Source organism: Xyrauchen texanus, chromosome 44, assembly GCF_025860055.1.
Source record: "Xyrauchen texanus isolate HMW12.3.18 chromosome 44, RBS_HiC_50CHRs, whole genome shotgun sequence".
NCBI classification, from domain to species: Eukaryota; Metazoa; Chordata; class Actinopteri; order Cypriniformes; family Catostomidae; genus Xyrauchen; species Xyrauchen texanus.
The window spans coordinates 6,001,429-6,019,101 of record NC_068319.1 but is presented as its reverse complement, the minus strand read 5'-3'; the positions used below and the strand labels follow the sequence as shown (position 1 = coordinate 6,019,101).

General features: G+C 40.4%; 1 protein-coding gene across 2 annotated transcripts in view; it reads left to right on the top strand.

Annotated features, from left to right (window-relative positions):
• LOC127636253 (ubiquitin-like-conjugating enzyme ATG10) overlaps positions 1 to 17,673 on the top strand; it is a 29,742-nt gene that overhangs the window by 1,836 nt on the left and 10,233 nt on the right. The window contains exons 2-4 of one of the 2 annotated variants that reach the window (XM_052116695.1): positions 1,212 to 1,340; positions 2,639 to 2,761; positions 14,315 to 14,447. In XM_052116695.1, the coding sequence (XP_051972655.1) occupies positions 1,212 to 1,340; positions 2,639 to 2,761; positions 14,315 to 14,447 (385 nt within the window). The remainder of the gene's footprint in view (positions 1 to 1,211; positions 1,341 to 2,638; positions 2,762 to 14,314; positions 14,448 to 17,673) is intronic. The other variant, XM_052116696.1, reaches the window with a different exon arrangement.

Below are 17,673 nucleotides of genomic sequence, written 5' to 3'. Positions count from 1 at the left end.
AGGTAGATTTCCCAGAACACTGTAACACTGTGTCTCTTTGTTTGGTAAACCTGTTTGAACAGTCTATATTTTTGCAATTACATTTGATGATTCCAGTGCCACATAAATGATGCACTTAAATTGTAAAGACCTGAATAGGATAGACCTTTAGTGCCAGTGGAAACTGCAATCAGACTTAATGGTCCATTACCTGATATTTGGAGGGCAAAGTTGAAGATTAATAATATTTACAGTCACATAGTAAATTAGTACATTTTACAAGGATGCAACAAAATATTGAACATTCAGTTTAAGAATCGCTAATTGAAAAATCCATTTGAACAAGTACTTGTCTAAATATTCTAGGTTACGTCATCATTTTTCTTTGTTTTAAATTGGTCAGAATCGTAAAACGTTACATTTATTTTCAGGTTTAATGAAAAATAAAATCCGTTATTTTCCTCTTGCTAGAATCATGGGTAAAGGCACAGACACGGCAGGTCCAGTCAAGTGTGTGTGCACTGTATTTACTTCACACCCTATAATTAATCAAGCCATGTTGTGTCCATTTAGTTTTCGGTTTCAAATATTCACTAAACCGGCTAATCTGTGAAGATGTGAATAAATGGGTTTGTTTGATGTTTCTCATTTCTGCTTGTTCATGCAGAAGGGGTGAAAGAGGCACGGTCAGGAAAGGGCCACTTAGCGACTCAACTGTTTCCTCTGGAGTAATTGATGCCAGAGCCGCTGTTGTGTTCCAAGAACTAAAAGTTGTGATGGAATTTGTTTTCGGCAAGCAATTCCAAATCTACATGCAGATTTGTCGAAAAACCTGAAATCAAAATGGACCAAATTTACTTTCTTAATATACCTTCCTGTTCTTATTGTGATCGATTTATTGGTGCAGGTTATTACAAACAATAAAAAAAAATTATAATAATACATAACATAATGTAATAACTTGCTCCACCTGTGAAAATTTCCTTTAGAGATGACGTCATATAAAGGCTACGTTTCCTGATCCAGTCCATTTCCAATCGATAAATTCAAGACCCTCCTTACATCTCTTTTTTCTCGTTGAATATCCTGTTTCACTAAGAAAAACTGAATATTACAGAAGTTAAATGGGTTGCGAAAGCTGTTTTATGGTAAATGTTATATTCATTTTGGAAAGTGAAGTTAAAGAGATCTTCAATTAATAGCTATTTATATGTACTTCATTTTCGGTCCAGATGGCAGATAAGAGAAATTCTGCATCAGTTACGTGTTACCTGGATGAGAGGACCTTCCAGCTTTGCTGCCAGCTCTTTCTTCAACATTCTGAGACCATCCAGGATGGCTGGAGCTGGGAGCAGATCAAGGTGAATGTTTAAAAAACAAAATCTTACAAAAATCTGTTTGTACTCTTTGCAGTTGAGTAGATTAGAATGGAATAAAGGACCTAAGAGGTGAATCTCACAAAAACATGTCCAGGTCACAGAAAGTAAATTATGTATTTTTTGCTTAAAGGAACCTAAGCCTGGTTTAGGGCCATTAAGACTTTTTGCATTGTGACATTATTTTCATATTATTTTACCTCAAATTCTAATTAATGTAATTTGTACAGACATTTGACTTTTGAGGTATTTTTTGTCATTCTTATTTTTGACTCCAGATTTCTTTACTAAAATAAAAAAAGAAATACCGTAATACTATGTTTTTTTATTTATTTAAGTCAACATAAATTAAAGGCAGTATAACAATGATTTGTAAATACTATTTAAATTATATATATATATATATATATTAGGGCTGTCAATTTAACGTGTTATTTCAGTGCGATACCTTTTAACATTTAACGTTCAAAAAATTTACGCCATTAATCGCAATGCCTCCGGACCATGATAAGGAAGTTTCTTGAGAAATGCAAGCTTGTAGTACCACCTGTTTACTCCAGAGGGCAGTAAGTTAAATTTCAGCTGGATGAGCAACACACAGTTTATACAGTGAAGAAAACCCTTCAGTAGGCAGAACTACACAAACATGCGTTATGTTCTTGCGTTCAAAACACTTGATGGAGCATAAATCCGAACTAAGGGATCTCAAGATGCGTTTAAACTATATTTAACTTGAAACAGTGAACTAAACATTTTATGTTTATGACGCAACGCACCCGAGCATGTCTGACGTATGTGTTCATTGACGGGTCCTTAAACAAGCCCTCATAATAAATCTCGAACTGATTGACAAATTCACTTGTGAAATGGATTGCTGTGAACTGTGTGCCAATGATTGACTTATGATCAATAATATGGAGTAAACAATACATTGTATTCTAAAGCCGCTTTTTGTATTGTCTTATCAATGATTAACTCTTCTGCTACAGGAATGTGATGCATTTAATTATCTGAATATTTTTTATTTTATAAATATATATATATATATATATATATATTTTTAAAAATTTAAAGATAGCTTTGTATAATTATATATTGATATAAATATGTATTATCATTATATATTGAATTATTGTTATATGAGGGGCTTTCTCAGCAAATATTTGTATATGCGATTTAATCGTGATTAATTAACCGGGACACCATTTAATTAATTCGATTAAAAATTCGATTGACAGCCGTAATATATATATATATGTATATATATATTGTCTTTGTTCCAGGGCACTGATGAAGGCTTCATGAAGAAGTGTGTTCTCGTTCCTGTAAGATCAAACGTATTACACAGTCAACATGGATGTTCCATGCAGGCAGAAATCATGGATCCTCTAACAGAGGAAATTCAGGTAATTCCTGTTGCTTGCCATTACTATTGCCCATGACTTGGCTTTAGGAGTTTGTTCAAATCCCTAAACCTATGTATTAAACTTTGGCCCATAACTCCTCTTGCTCCGTTTGTGCTATGGACATGAATGATACCTTGCATCATTTCCCATGTTGGGGAGAGTTTTGCTATTACTTTCCTAAGCAATTAGACTTATGATTTATACCTGGCGGACAATGAAAATTTGTGGAAAGTTCCTGTGATCATTAATTGAAGGATCCATATAAAGTAAACACAAAATTAAAACTTGGGGGTAGGCTCTTTTGAATTAGGCCAAACCAACTAGCAATTATCTAGCAATGACCTGGGCCACCCTGCAACCCCATTTTGGATAGTGGAGTAGTTCTTGGGTGGGATGGGCCAGTTCACTCCTAAATGGGCCACCAAAAACGTGCACTGACCTAAGTGTTTCCCCACATACTGAAACAATTACCTGAAGGAGACACTTTAACTAAATCCTGCAATTTATTACCATGCTGGGTATAGCTATGGAAAAACTTGCTAATGTTGGCATTCGCTTTTACATGACTGTTAAGATGTTTATGCTCTGTCCATCACCAGGGTGTTGCACACACAATTATTTAGCTCTGTCTGCACACTACATGCATGCTATTGGGAAGATGATTGTGCAAAAAAGTGTCTTTAAAAAAAGTCAGGTCACTCAGTGGCCATATTCAGAAAGGCTCTGGGCAGCTATTTTCTAGTTGTACGAGTGCAGCTCTTTCTACTTGAAAGGTTATATCACTATCAAATAACATATTTCAAATCAGCAATAAAATATGACAACGTTTGTATCATAAATTGTGCTTTTGTAGCTCAAATCGCACAAAAAACACTAATGCTAATGTGCATAATGGAAGATGGGAGTTTTTCAAAGAATCAGTTTGAATATTTGATGATTATTTTGGCATTTCCATTTGGTGACAGAAATGATACATTTTAGCTTTCAACTTTCGAGAGTATGCTTGATTTTTAAAATGTTGTTGGTATCAGCATCAGCAAACTGTTTTGATTCATACACTGGACTGAAATATCTCCACCAAAATGAGGGTTGTGCCTGGTGGCTGATTTCTTTCCTTGCCTCCACTCTCGGCTCATTTCATTAGTAAGCCCCTCCGGCTGATTGCAAATGACTCCACTTTTTGCATATTTACATTCAGCTCACACACCAGAGAGGAGTCGACACCTTCTCCTGTTCAGTGAAGGAGATTTTCGCCATGTTTTGATGCCATAGGAGACGGCAAGTGATTATAACACATCCATTCAACATCCTGTGATCACTTGAATAAATGCTTGAAGTCTGTGAAGATTACATGTCTTTCTGCTTGTGATAAATTGCCTATTTGGTGACACCCATCTTGTTCTTCACTTCTTCAATCCTGTTGAACACACCTGTTCTTACTTTGGTACACATTTTTGCACTGCTATCAGTGGGCAGGGCTGCTTTATATTATATTTACATGAGAATGACAAAGAGCTAAACGTAATGCAAAAACAACAACAACAAAAAACAAATAAAAACAATGCAGAACTTGTTATTAAGGGGTGTTGTTAGGCACAACTTGAGGTGGAGGTAATTACAATCTCAATTTAAAGGGATAGTTAATCCAAAAATGAAAATTCTCTCATTTACTCTCCCTCATGCCATCCCAGATGTGAATGACTTTCGATCTTCTGCTGAACAAACAAAAATATCTCAGCTCTGTAGGTCCATACAAAGCAAGTGAATGGAGGGCAGAACTTTGAAAATCCAAAAAGCACATAAAGTGTGCTCCAGTGGTTAAAGTAATATCTTCAGAAGCAATATGATAGGTGTGGGTCAGAAACAGATCAATATTTAAGTGCTTTTTTAAATGTAAATCTCCACTTTCCCTTTCACTTCCACATTCTTCTTCTTTTGTTTTTGGCGATTCACATTCTTTGTGCATATCACCACCTACTGGGCAGGAAGGAGAATTTATATTTAAAAAAGGACTGAGCCTAAATATTGATCTGTTTCTAACCCACAACTATCATATCGCTTTTGAAGATATAGAGTTAACCACTGGATTAGATTTATGCTGCCTTTATGTGATTTTTGGACCTTCAAAGTTCTGTCCACCATTTGTTTGCATTGTATGGAAATACAGAGATGAGATATTTTTTATAAATCTTCGCTTGTGTTCAGCAGAAGAAAGGAAGTCATACACATCTTGGATTGCATGAGGATGAGTAAATGATGAGAGAATTTTCATTTTTGGGTGAACTATTCCCTTAAATATGACAACATCTGCATACTAAAATAATATTCAGGTTTCAACACAAGTTATGCTCAATCAATAGCATTTGTGGCTTAATGTTATTACACAAAATATATTTTTGACTCATCCTTCCTTTTCTAAAAAAAACAAAAACAATTGAGGTTACAGTGAAGCACTTACAATAGAAGTAAATGGGGCCAAAATGTTGAGGTTTTAAAAGCAGAAATGTAAAACTTAAAATTGTATTAAGTTCTTCTGTTAAAACTTTTGTTTAATTTGAGTTGTTTAAATTGTCTTTTTGGGTTTCCAGCGTTATCGTCATGGAAATGAAGTTGTAAAATTGGTCATAACTTTACACAGAAAGGTTAGAAAGTGATTTTTATCACACTTAAATCATGTTAACTCATATTGTTTTCCTCTTGTGACTATACTTTTGAAGCAGTGAGTGGTTTAACATTTACCGATTGGCCTTATTCACTAACATTCTGAAATCTTTGGCGCAGTCGTGCCAAACCGCACGTCACCTGACTTGGCCTCCATAAAGGAGCATTTCGAAAACTTGACCTTGGTGAAGACTGTTCGGCAACAAGCAGTAGCTTGCACACCACAAGAAAGTCCCTTTTTCCCATTGTTCAGGAAAGGAAGAAAAAAACATTTCCACAAAGATTTGTGGAAGATTAGGGAAGCCTGCACTGCTTTTTCCCTTTTTTGTGGCATCCTGTTTTGAGTGGTGGAATTCTTTGAGGGAGTGAATAAATGCCTCACTCAACAAAAATCTATCAGGGTTAACCCTTTCAATGTTTCTACATGGTTTCTATAATACTATGTTCAATGTTACTCTTTGTCTGTGTGCACCTGTACATGATGCGGTTATAACTTCAATAAAGAAGAACAGCTATCCTTCTCACTGTGTCTACTTTATGATTTGCTTCAGGACACAGATTTTACATTAGACATAGAGAAGTAACCAAAAACCATTCTAAAACTGGTTGTCATACAATAATCTGCTTATTAATACCGGCATGAACTATTTGGCCCAGCAATATGCACAGTCATATACATGACATAGGCTGAATAGGAAAACTGAAAATGTTGTAAATGCATGAACAAAAACGTTTGGTTACGTATGTAACCTCCGTTCCCCGAGGGAGGGAACGACACGTTGTGTCGGAGAAGCGACACTAGGGGTCTCTCTTGAGCGCCGATATTCACCTCTGACCTATTGAAAAGGGCCAATGAGAGTTGGCAGTCAGTATTTGCATACCCGCCCCAGCATACGGGTATTTAAGCGGGGCAAATACGGAAGTTTAGTCAGGATTTTTCTGAGGAGCCGGAAATGGTCCGGCCACAACAGTGGCTCGGTTCAGCGACATGGCGGAGGAAAGACGTTCCCTCCCTCGGGGAACGGAGGTTACATACGTAACCAAACGTTCCCCTTCTGTCGCTCTCTCACGTTGTGTCGGAGAAGCGACACTAGGGGACCCATTCCAATCTTGCCATGTGCTGAACCGTGTACATGAACTGCCGATACAGAGGCGGGCAGGGATTCATCCAGTGCCGCGCATCGTCTGTACCTGGCTGCACGTACCCTTCCCCAATGCCCCATACGAACATCGGGATCCTTCTAGTTACCCTGAGAGGGGAACAAGGCGATGTTCGCCAACATGGGAACGGGCCAGCCTGGCTGGGCCTCTTTTCTCTCTATGTTTTTCGCATAGAGCAATCACGGCCGGGCCCTTACACGCATATAGGGAAGGGGTCTTACCCAGACCCTCGCGGAGACCACACCTGCCCTTTTTCTTGGGGAGGAAAAGTGGTAGACATGTCACACGGCCGTCTTAGGGCTCGTGTGGAAAGTATGGTGCGGTGGTAGATCCAGCCTTGCAAGGGGGAGTTGCTACAGCACGGCGACCGGGCAGCTGTAACTGCCTAAGGGAGACACGGGGTCCGCTCATAAGGGGACAGAACCGTGGAATTACACACAGGGGAGTCCGAGCACGAGGCCTTACCTGTGGAGCACCTATACCAGTACAGGGTAGCCATCAGGGTACCCGCGAGTGGCTTGGGTCGGCGAAGTTCCTCCGCTGAACCGCGGACCCGGAGGGCTGGGGAGGAATCGACCAGGGTCCCGACTCGGAGTGGGGCTCCTGGGAAAAAAGGCACACTACTTAACCTTGACGCCAGGAAAGGGCGCTGAGCGCAAGCGATCCACCCGCCGGTCAGTCTACCTGTTACCGAAGTTCTACGGGCTCGACCTGACAAAACACGAGACGCAACCGACTCAACGCTGAGGTTGTAAAACCTCGCCAAGGTGTTGGGTGTTGCCCAACCCGCGGCTCTACAGATGTCTGCTAGGGAGGTGCCCTTGGCCAGTGCCCACGAGGACGCTAACACCCCTTGTTGAGTGAGCTCGGACCCGCAAGGGTAGGGGCACGGCCTGGGTGTGATAAGCCAGTGTGATGGCGCCAACAACCCAGTGGGCGAGCCTCTGTTTGGAGACGGCATTCCCTTTCTGCCGCCCCCAGAGCAGACAAAGAGCTGCTCAGAGCGCCTGGTGCTCTGTGTGCGGTCCAGGTAAATGTGCAGGGCGCGACTGGACATAGCAACGAAAGGGCTGGGTCTGCCTCCTCCCGGGCAGCGCTTGTAGGTTCACTACCTGATCTCGAATGGTGTGGTAGGAACCTTGGGCACATAGCCCGGTCGCGGTCTTAGGATCACAGACGTATCCGCTGGACCGAACTCCAGGCAAGTGTCGCTGACAGAGAACGCTTGCAGGTCCCCGACCCTCTTGATAGAGGCGAGTGTGATCAGCAGGGCCGTCTTAAGAGAGAGGGCCCTGAGTCCAATTGATTCAAGCGCTGAAGGAGGTCTCTGGAGTCCTGCCAAGACTACCGAGAGATCCCAGGAGGGAACTAGGCCTGGCCGGAGTGATTCAACCTCGGCGCCTCTCAGGAACCTGAGGATCAGGTCGTGCTTACCCAAAGACTTGCCGTCTACAGGATCATGGTGGGCGGTAATGGCGGCAACATACACCTTGAGGCTGGACTGGGACAGCCTCCTGTCCAGCCTCTCCTGTAGGAACAGGAGCACTGACTTGATCGCGCATCTCTGCGGGTCTTCAGTTCGGGAAGAACACCAATCTGCGAACAAGCGCCACTTTAGGGTGGTTTGTTTTAGAGGGTAAAGTTTTAGAGGGACCACTGTGCCTGGCTTGAAGGAAGTGAGGCAATCCAGCACCGACTGAGCACGCTTGCTCGTGAGACGTGCTGTCATTGAGACTGAGTCTAACTCCAACCCGAGAAAAGAGATGCTCTGAACCGGAGTGAGACTCTTTTCCCAGTTGACCTGAAGCCCCAAGCGGCTGAGGTGCCGGAGCACCTGGTCTCTGTGTGTGCATAGTAACTCTCGAGAGTGTGCTAAGATAAGACAGTCGTCGAGGTAGTTGAGAATGCGGATGCCGGCTACTCGTAGCGGGGCAAGAGCCGCCTCTGCGACCTTCGTGAAGACGCGCGGGGACAGAGACAGGCCGAAGGGGAGGACTTTGTACTGAAACGCCTGGCCGTCGAACGCGAACCGTAAGAAGGGTCGGTGTCGTGGCAGAATTGAGACGTGGAAGTATGCGTCCTTCAAGTCTACCGCTGTGAACCAATCTAGATGCTGAACGCCAGCCAGAATATTTCTCTGCGTGAGCATTTTGAACGGGAGTTTTAACAAGGCCCGATTGAAAACTCGCAGGTCCAGGATTGGTCGTAAGCACTCTCCGATGCGGCGGCGAGCTCATCTGCTTCGGGCTCGGGAGGATAGACAGCCAGGCCGTGAGGCGAGCTGCTATCGCCGCGAGCATGGACGGGGACCAGCGAGCGTGCCGGGGAACGGGAGGTTCATGGGGGGCTACCCGGCGAAACCGTACCCGCTGCCGCCCCCAAATCGCCCCCAGCGCCAACTGCATCGTCCTCAATCCCGTGGGAAGAAGGAGCAATGCGGGGTGCGGCTGGGGTGGCTTGCTTTCTGTTGAAAGCAAGCCGCGACCGCAACGTGGTCATGGTCATGTTCTCGCAGTGAGAACATGAACGATCCACAAACGCCGCCTCGGTGTGATCGCGGCCCAAACACACGAGACAGCGCCTGTGGCCGTCTGAAGTGGAGAGGCTTCTACCGCATCCAGGAACGACACAGGGGCGGAAGGGCATCTTGAAAAAGACGCGTCCTCAAAAGGACGTTCAACGCCGCTGTGTTTGCTCTTTTAGAGAAATTACTCTTTTAGGGAAATTACTCTTTTAGTACACAGTGTGTGTGTGTGTGTCTGCACTGTCGAAGCACTCAGGGGCAACAATGCACGCCGTGCAATAAGAAGAGAAAGCCGCTGTTGTGCGCCGTCAAGATCCAACAGCTTGCAGATCGTCAGAGGAAACAGGAACGTTTTAATGGCGTGTAACTCGCAGCAAACTGCAGACAGACCATCGGCTCCGAAGAAATTTTCTGACTAAACTTCCGTATTTGCCCCGCTTAAATACCCGTATGCGGGGGCGGGGTATGCAATACTGACTGCCAACTCTCATTGGCCCTTTTCAATAGGTCAGAGGTGAATATCATCGCTCAAGAGAGACCCCTAGTGTCGCTTCTCCGACACAACGTGGAGAGAGCGACAGAAGGGGAACAGAAGTTTGATTCATTTTTGCTATGGGCTAGTCCATGTCAACATCCCTAATTTAGCTTTTGCCCAGTAACAGATTCATTTGAGAGGACACACTGCCTTTGTCAACAACAAAATATATGGAAAGGATTTTCTCCTTTTCAAAAGTTTATAAGCCTATTTATTTTACTATCCTAACAATGCACAGTTATGTGGATATAACTGATTTTAAAATATATTCAGTATATTTCATTTGTATTTATACAGTATTTTATGTTGTAATTTATACAAAGAATGCATTAAAAATGTATTAAGTGATACTGTATTTAAGCCTGATATTGAAATAATTCAAACAGATTAAGTAGAAAAGTGTGAATATCAACAAAAACAAAATCGATCAAACTACCACTGGAGCAAAAGATAGTTACTCTTTTGAAGCTACTGTATAGCAGTATTTAAGGAACAAATGTTTGTCTGTACATCAAGAGAGGCATCCAGAAAGTATTTTAATCCTTTAAATGCAAAGAATGTAAAGGGAATTACCAGGATAATTAAACCTGTAATTAGGGCTTATTTAGGTTAATGAAAGAGCCCATCCTTCATCATTCTCTGAAATTACCCAGCCGAACGTTGGTATTCAGATAAGTGAACGTCTGTCTCTACACCTCTGTTGCACATCCAATATTGATCTTTCTTTTGACAGTGAAGAACGATGAGCTTGTTGCTCTGTTAAAAAAAAATCTCAAGATGATGCTATTTAAAGCACCTGCTGCCTTGTGCCACACTGCCTTTTTTCTTTTCTTCTTTGTTTGTGGAGTTGAACAGGTGTCTTCATACAGCAGTTGCACCGTTACATCTATACACCTGTTTGAACGTAAACACTGCAGCATTTGAATGACTACAAACACCAGCAGTTCAGTTGAAGCTAAAGTTGTTGCTAGAAACACATTTTGAGTTAATAAACGGCCCTTTTGAACTTGACATTTCAACAAATTTGAAATATGTTCTGCGGGTACATGCACGTCAGCTGAACATTTGACCTTTATTTAAATTCCAAATGCATTCAAATATGCAAAGGATGCATGAGACCTGAAAATATTTGTTTGCTAAATGAACTCTTGCAGCAGTGGATCAAAATTTGATACATTTTCGGCAAATATTTATTTTGTGCAACCTCTTAAAGAGGTAGTTTTTCTGTCATCATTTATTCACCCTCAAGTTGTTCCAGACCCCTTTAATTTGTATTTTATTTTTTTTCTGTGGAAAACAAACAAGATGTTACAGTAGGCAGAATGTTAGCCTCAGTCACCATTCACTTTCATTATCTCTGCATACAATGAAAGTGGGATTTGGAACACTAAGGGGATGAGTAAATGGTGACAGAATTTTAATATTTGGGTGAACTATCCCTTTAATGTCTGACATTATCGTATATTATTTAGAAAACCCTTCAGCCAGACACCAGGAGATACTTTATCTTTGAATTGCGGTACTGTTTGGAAAAAGCATGACGTCATTGTATATTTGACCCCTTTCTAACTCTTTCATTCCTGACAGACGTCGGATGTGAAACAGTAGTAGTGTGTCACTCAAGACTGCGCTTGTATGGGAGGGTGGAGATGTTATCTTTGAAGGCATGGATGCATGAAGAATCCTTGAGCCTGCGCCGAACTTACTAGGGATAGAGCCACTGCCTCTGGAGATGTGGATCAATGTGTCGCTCAGACACTATCACTAATTAAACCTATACACATTTGGACCACAAAGACCACTGTGATGTCATAGTGTCTTAAAGGGGTAGTTCACCCAAAAATTACATAAAGGCCACATAAGAGTAATCCATAAGACTCCATTGGTTAAATCTGTTTTTTGAAGTGACATGATAGGTGTGGGTGAGAAACAGATCAATATTCCAGTCCTTTTTTTTTTTAACCATAAATCTCCACTTTCACTTTTACATTCTTTCACATATTTAAAGTGAAAGTGGAGATTTATAGTAAAAACAGACTTGAATATTGATCTGTTTCTCACCCACATCTATCGTATCACTTCTGAAGATATGGATTAAACCATGAGTTGACATGGTTTGAAGTTGTATGGATTACTTTTATGTTGCCTTTATGTGCTTTTTAGAGCTTCAAAGTTCTGGTCACCATTCACTTGCATTGTAAGGACCAACAGAGCTAAGATATACTTCTAAAAATCTTCGTTTGTGTTCTGCAGAAGAAAAAGTCATAAAAATTTGGGAAGACATGATGGTGAGTAAATGATGAAAGAATTTAAATTTTTGGGTGAACCATCCCTTTTATGCCACCTCCATGTGACAGATCCAAAATGCCATGTTTGAAACTGGACACTGCAAAAATATTATTGTCTTACCCTGAAAAAAAAAAAAAAAAGACCTGTAAGATTTACGAAATGTTTGCACACAAATTATGTAAAATTTTAAAGGTTTAAAAATAAGTAAATTGATACATTTCAGGTTTAATACAAGTTAAGCTCAGTTGACAGAATTTGTGGCATAATGTTGATTACCACAGAAATTAAATAGCAAAAATGGAGGTTACAGTTCAGCACTTACAATGGAAGTGAATGGGGCTATTTTTTGAGAGTTTAAAGGCAACAAAATGTGAAGCTTATTTTATAAAAGCACTTACATTTATTCTTATGTTAAAAATCATGTATTATTTAAGCTACACGTTTACAGATTGACCCCATTCACTTCCATTCCCCATTCATGTGCCTCACTGTATCCTAGAAATGAGAAGAGAGATGAGTCAAATTGATTGTATTGAACCTGGAAAATTTCCTTTAAGTTGATAGTTAGAAATGCATTGTAAAGATAACAAACACTCATTCATTTACTTTATTCCATTTCTAAATGTTTGATTTGAGTTTAAATTTAGAATTTACTTAATATTAATTATTCAATGTCGAACATACTTAAAGGTACAGCTTGTGCAACCCTACCCTGAATCTTTCACGTGACTGTGATGTTGAATTAGCCACGCCCCCTCATTCCAAATCCCCGCCATCCAAAGAATTTTGAGACGAAATCTGAGCAAAAGAGCAGCATTGTTTATTCATGTGGCTGTCAAATTCAACAGTGGCATAATAGCGCCCTCAACTGACAAACATCATGAATCATAGCCTCAATGATCCACTTCAAATACAACACTATGTGAACAAGTAAAATGATTGACAGGTGAAAAGCATCAATGTCAGTTTAAAAAAAAAAAATGTGCATATGAAGCTGGGATAACATAAAAAATCTCCATTACGAAAAAATACTTTATTTTTCCCATCCAATGGGGATAGTTGTGGAACCCCTCCCTAGTATAAAAACTCCTTTGTGCAAGTTGCAGCGCACAAAACCTTTATTCCACATTTTGACAGCCAATTAATCACCAGGGGTTGCAGGTCGAGAAGGGGTGGGTAAATGCAGTGCACACCGCTGGTTGAAATAGAGGTTACCTTGGTAAACAATCTGCACAACACTTATGCACGTGGTTCAGCTGGAGAGTCCTGTGCATGGAGCTATTAGTCATGTTCCACAACACAAAGGGTGGGGTGTGTGTACTCCCTCAACATGTCAGCTACATCCTATGAATGAAGGATGCAAGAGAAAAACTAAAAGTTAAACACAAGTTGTTGCCCACATACATTGTTGAGGAGGTCTCCTTTTATGCAAAACCAGTAGGATTTTAGTAGATGTGAAGTTTCAATCAAAATTGGTGTTCCATAAAACGGGAAAAAAATGGGGAACAGTGTTGGACCAGTAAGTAACTACCTATCAACCATCCAAAACACCCTGGCAATCAAACAGAACATCCTAGCAACACTCTGGCAACTACTGAGAGACATTTTGGCGGTGAGTTTTGCAACAAAGCACCACTCACCTTTTTCTTTTTCTTTTAGAAAATATGAAAATATAGATTGTTATTCCAATGATTCGCATTGATTCGCAGACGGACACTGCTTTGCTAGCTGGGTGGTGTGGATTTTAGTTTGGGTTTGGTATCACGGCTCAGGGGTCATGACAAGACTGCACATGTAATATGGCCCCACATGTTATGTGACTACATGACATACCTGTTAATGGGATAGTCCACCCAAAAATTACAATTCTGTCCTAATCTTTTCACCCTAGTCTTTCTAAACCCACTTGACTTTCTTTCTTCTGTGGAACAGTTAAGGAGATTTTTTTTTTTGCACAATATCCAAGCAGCTCTTTTCCATACAATGAAAGTAACTGCGGACTAGAATTTTTTGTCTTGTCGGCACACAAAGCTATTATATGGCTTTTTAAGAAATGGAATATAACACACAAGTCATATGGACTACTTTTATGGTGCTTTATTTTATTTTCATTTTTGGAGCTTGACAGTCCCATTGCCCATTTACTTTCATTGTATGGACAAGAGCAAGATAAACATTATGCCAAATAACTCAATTAGAAAAAAGTTAGTCATACAGGTTTGGATTGACTTAGATGATGACAGATTTTTGGAGTGAAATATTTCTGTAACTTGTATCTCAAATTTGGAGACTTGATTGCAATTGCCCATTTATTTGGTATTTTTAACATGGAATGACATGAATCTTTTACTTTCTATCTGTTTCTCACTCTCTTGTTTTTCAGGCAAATGTTGAGGATGAAACGGCTGGAGTTCAGGCAGTATGTGAGAGTCACGCTGTGCTGAGTTATGAATACCACGTTCTGTATTCTTGCAGCTATCAGATCCCCATACTCTATTTCAGAGCCACAACGTTAGGTACACAACACTGTGTTTCCATCATTAAACCACACAGTGTTGTTTATATGCTGTCTAGCTTCCCTTATCAGTGTGTGCATTTCAGAAACATTAGTGTTCTGCTTTCTCCAAGTTTGGTTTTTGGTTGTTTTATGTGCACTCGAAATACAGACTCAACATTTACATTGAGATCCCATCTTGACTGGAGTGTTTGAAATTTGGGAAAGCAAGGAAAACAATGACTTGCTTCGGAGCTCAACAAAATTTGGCTTTGTAATTGTGCTATAAATACGCAAATGACGGCCATGTAAACATTTCGGGAGCTCTTATTAAGCAAGTTTGGTCAATACCAAAGTCCCTTTAAGGAAAGTCAGGTCACTTGGCAGCCATATACATAACACCTCAGGGCTCTTATTTCCTTGAATGGGAAAAGACTGAAATCTCTAAAATGGTTGGTCAATATAACAATCAGATAACATTTCAATTCCACAAAACAGTCTGACAATAACGGAATTATAAATTGTGCTTCTTAAGCTCAAACCATGCAAAAAAAAAAAACCTTTTAAGGCTGATCCAGCTAATGCACATTTTTGAGTAAACTTGACTGGCCTTGTCGCTATCTAAAAGGTGATTGGCATTCTTAGAGGTGACATATAAAGCGTTACAATTTCTCATTCCTGCTAGTACAAATAAATTGAACGTGATCAATTATACTGTCTATATGTGCATGCATCTATATATGACTGTTTTTGTTTTTTCCACGGCTCACATTCATTAATCACTTCCCATGTTATATCTGCAAGGTTTATCTGTCATGTCATCTACAACAAGTAGGTATCACTCTAGACAGACATCCCATTGACCATCTGATACATATAAATAACTGTTGCTGGTGGCAATAGGTGTGTTCAACTTGAACTGCTTCTCAATTTACCGATCGGCGAGATTTTCTGGTTTCAGTCAGGGGAGGAGTTGAAAAAAGAGCAGTCAAGCCAGACACTTTTTGCTTCCCATCATCTGCTGAACCTGCATCAGTCACGGAAGATGATAGGATGTTTGCAGACGAAGTAAAATTTTTGTAGACAGAAGTTTGAATTTTACACTAAATAATCAGAACATTGTTCATTTGGGACTACTCTCTGAAAGATTTAGCATGGTAATTTGGGTATGACATATTGAGAAGATATTAGTCTCATGGTCAAGATCTTCTACGCTGCTGCTGCAGAGCAAGTATATAGATTTGCATCTGCTAGTACATACACAGACATACTGAGTTAGATGCATGCAGTTACATGCTACTGCTGCACAATTAAACAAATATAATCCCCATGTAGCAGATCTAGACAAGTAGAGCTGGGGAGGTGGAGGGTTTTAGAGAAAACTCGCGCTGCAGTGAAACGCTTACTTGCAAACTGAGCAAATTTAAATGTAAGGCAAAGAGAGAGTACACAAGTTGATTGGTTTCCCAATTTCATGTCAAAGGACCTATCAGCTTACACCATGTGAGCCGAATGGCTTGACATATTACATGTGAGCCACCTGATTGACAGATAGCAAGTTCAAAGAACCTTTTAGCTTTCATGTCTTCATGCCTGAACATTGTAATTTATAAAATGGATATCAGAAGTGAGCTATTGTGAAGGATTACAAACTTGAACGTCATGAAATGTTATTTACATGATGCTGGTGGAACCTAACATAGTCTTGTAGAATTCTTTAATGTTGTGACAACACAATAAGCTTTGCTCATTTCAAACATCATCATTCAGTGGAATGGGTAGGTGGAGGATGATGAGCCTCTGAATGTTTTTTTTGCATAACAGAGGACGGTGTGGTCCCTCAGTTTGGCTTGATCACTCTTAATAATATAGCTTAATAATATAATCAGAAAAAGTAATTATGTAGAGAAATGTCTTTGTTCAAACACCAGACAAAAATGAGTAATTTCCTCCCTAAAAGGATGCACTTCCAACTTACCATCTACAACAACAGCCGAGGTAACTGCATCCCATGTTATTTCCTTTGATAATTAAACCTTATAAAAAGTAATTTGAGGATCATAGAGCACTTAGGTTCTTGTGTCAGCCATCGTCAATACAATACTGAGGTAATTTTTTAAGAATTTGCCGGCCGCCCGGTCTGTCGAATGCATTCGTTTACCACAGCTGTCAGCACATGGCTGTGTACATGGGAATTGCTGTTAAGCCTGTAGACTTGCTCTCTATTTAATAGTCTATAATAGGCAATTTTTTTAAACCTATGTCATGTAGTATACTGCAGTTTTAAATGATAAAACCATACTTCTGCAAAAACATTCACACTTCTGCAAAAACATTCACACTAGACTACTAATGTATGCCTTTTCTGTGCAATTACAAATGTTTTGCGTCAACTCATAATTATATTCATAACTCTGTAGTTAACTAGTTTTTGTTTGTAGCCTGTAGTGTAGCTAATTGTTTTTTTTTTTTTACTTTTCCATTAAGGGACAAAGTTGCCTCCTGCATTTGATTTTCAAGGGCATTTTATGCCTTCATGTCTGCATACTGAGAATGTTTCTAACATTAGTGGGCGTTTCTTAGCCAGAATAAGCTGCAATGTGGACCAGACATTATGCTGATATTCAAAAGTCTGGCTATGCGATTCTAGTGTGAATGTCACTATGATCTCTGAAACAATTAGGGGAATCAGTACCCCTCACCAAGCTGCCGTCATCGCCTTCACAAGAATGGCGTCCCCTCCCTTGTTGATGCCCATTGAGCATATGGAAATAGTGACTCCTTGGTTGTTTTTTGCAGAGTTATGCTCTGCCTTAAGCTGGAAGGATGCAGAGCTGTAGGCTTGATTGGAGGGAGATGCTGAATGTATGAAGTGGAAAAATACATGCAGAAAATGGCTGATTAGAGGCAGTGGAGGATATTAGAGGAGAGGGAATGTTGGCAGGCTGCAGCTATAGTGGAGGGAGAGACGGGAAGGCTTGTGGTAGGGTCTTGAGGTGCTCGAGAGATGGAGCACTGCAGCGTCTGACGCAGGTAAACATGTGTGACTCACATCAAGGCCAAACGAGCAGTGACGCCAATGGACTCTCTCTCTCTTTTTATCTGTCTCTCTCTCTCTGTCTCACTCGTTCTGGTCTCCAGAGTCTTTTTTCTTCTTAGGTCTCAGCTTCTATCTCGCTTTGTCTCTCTAACTCTCTTAAATTCATAATCATTTTCTTAGCGTAACCAATGAAATACTGAGGCTAGCA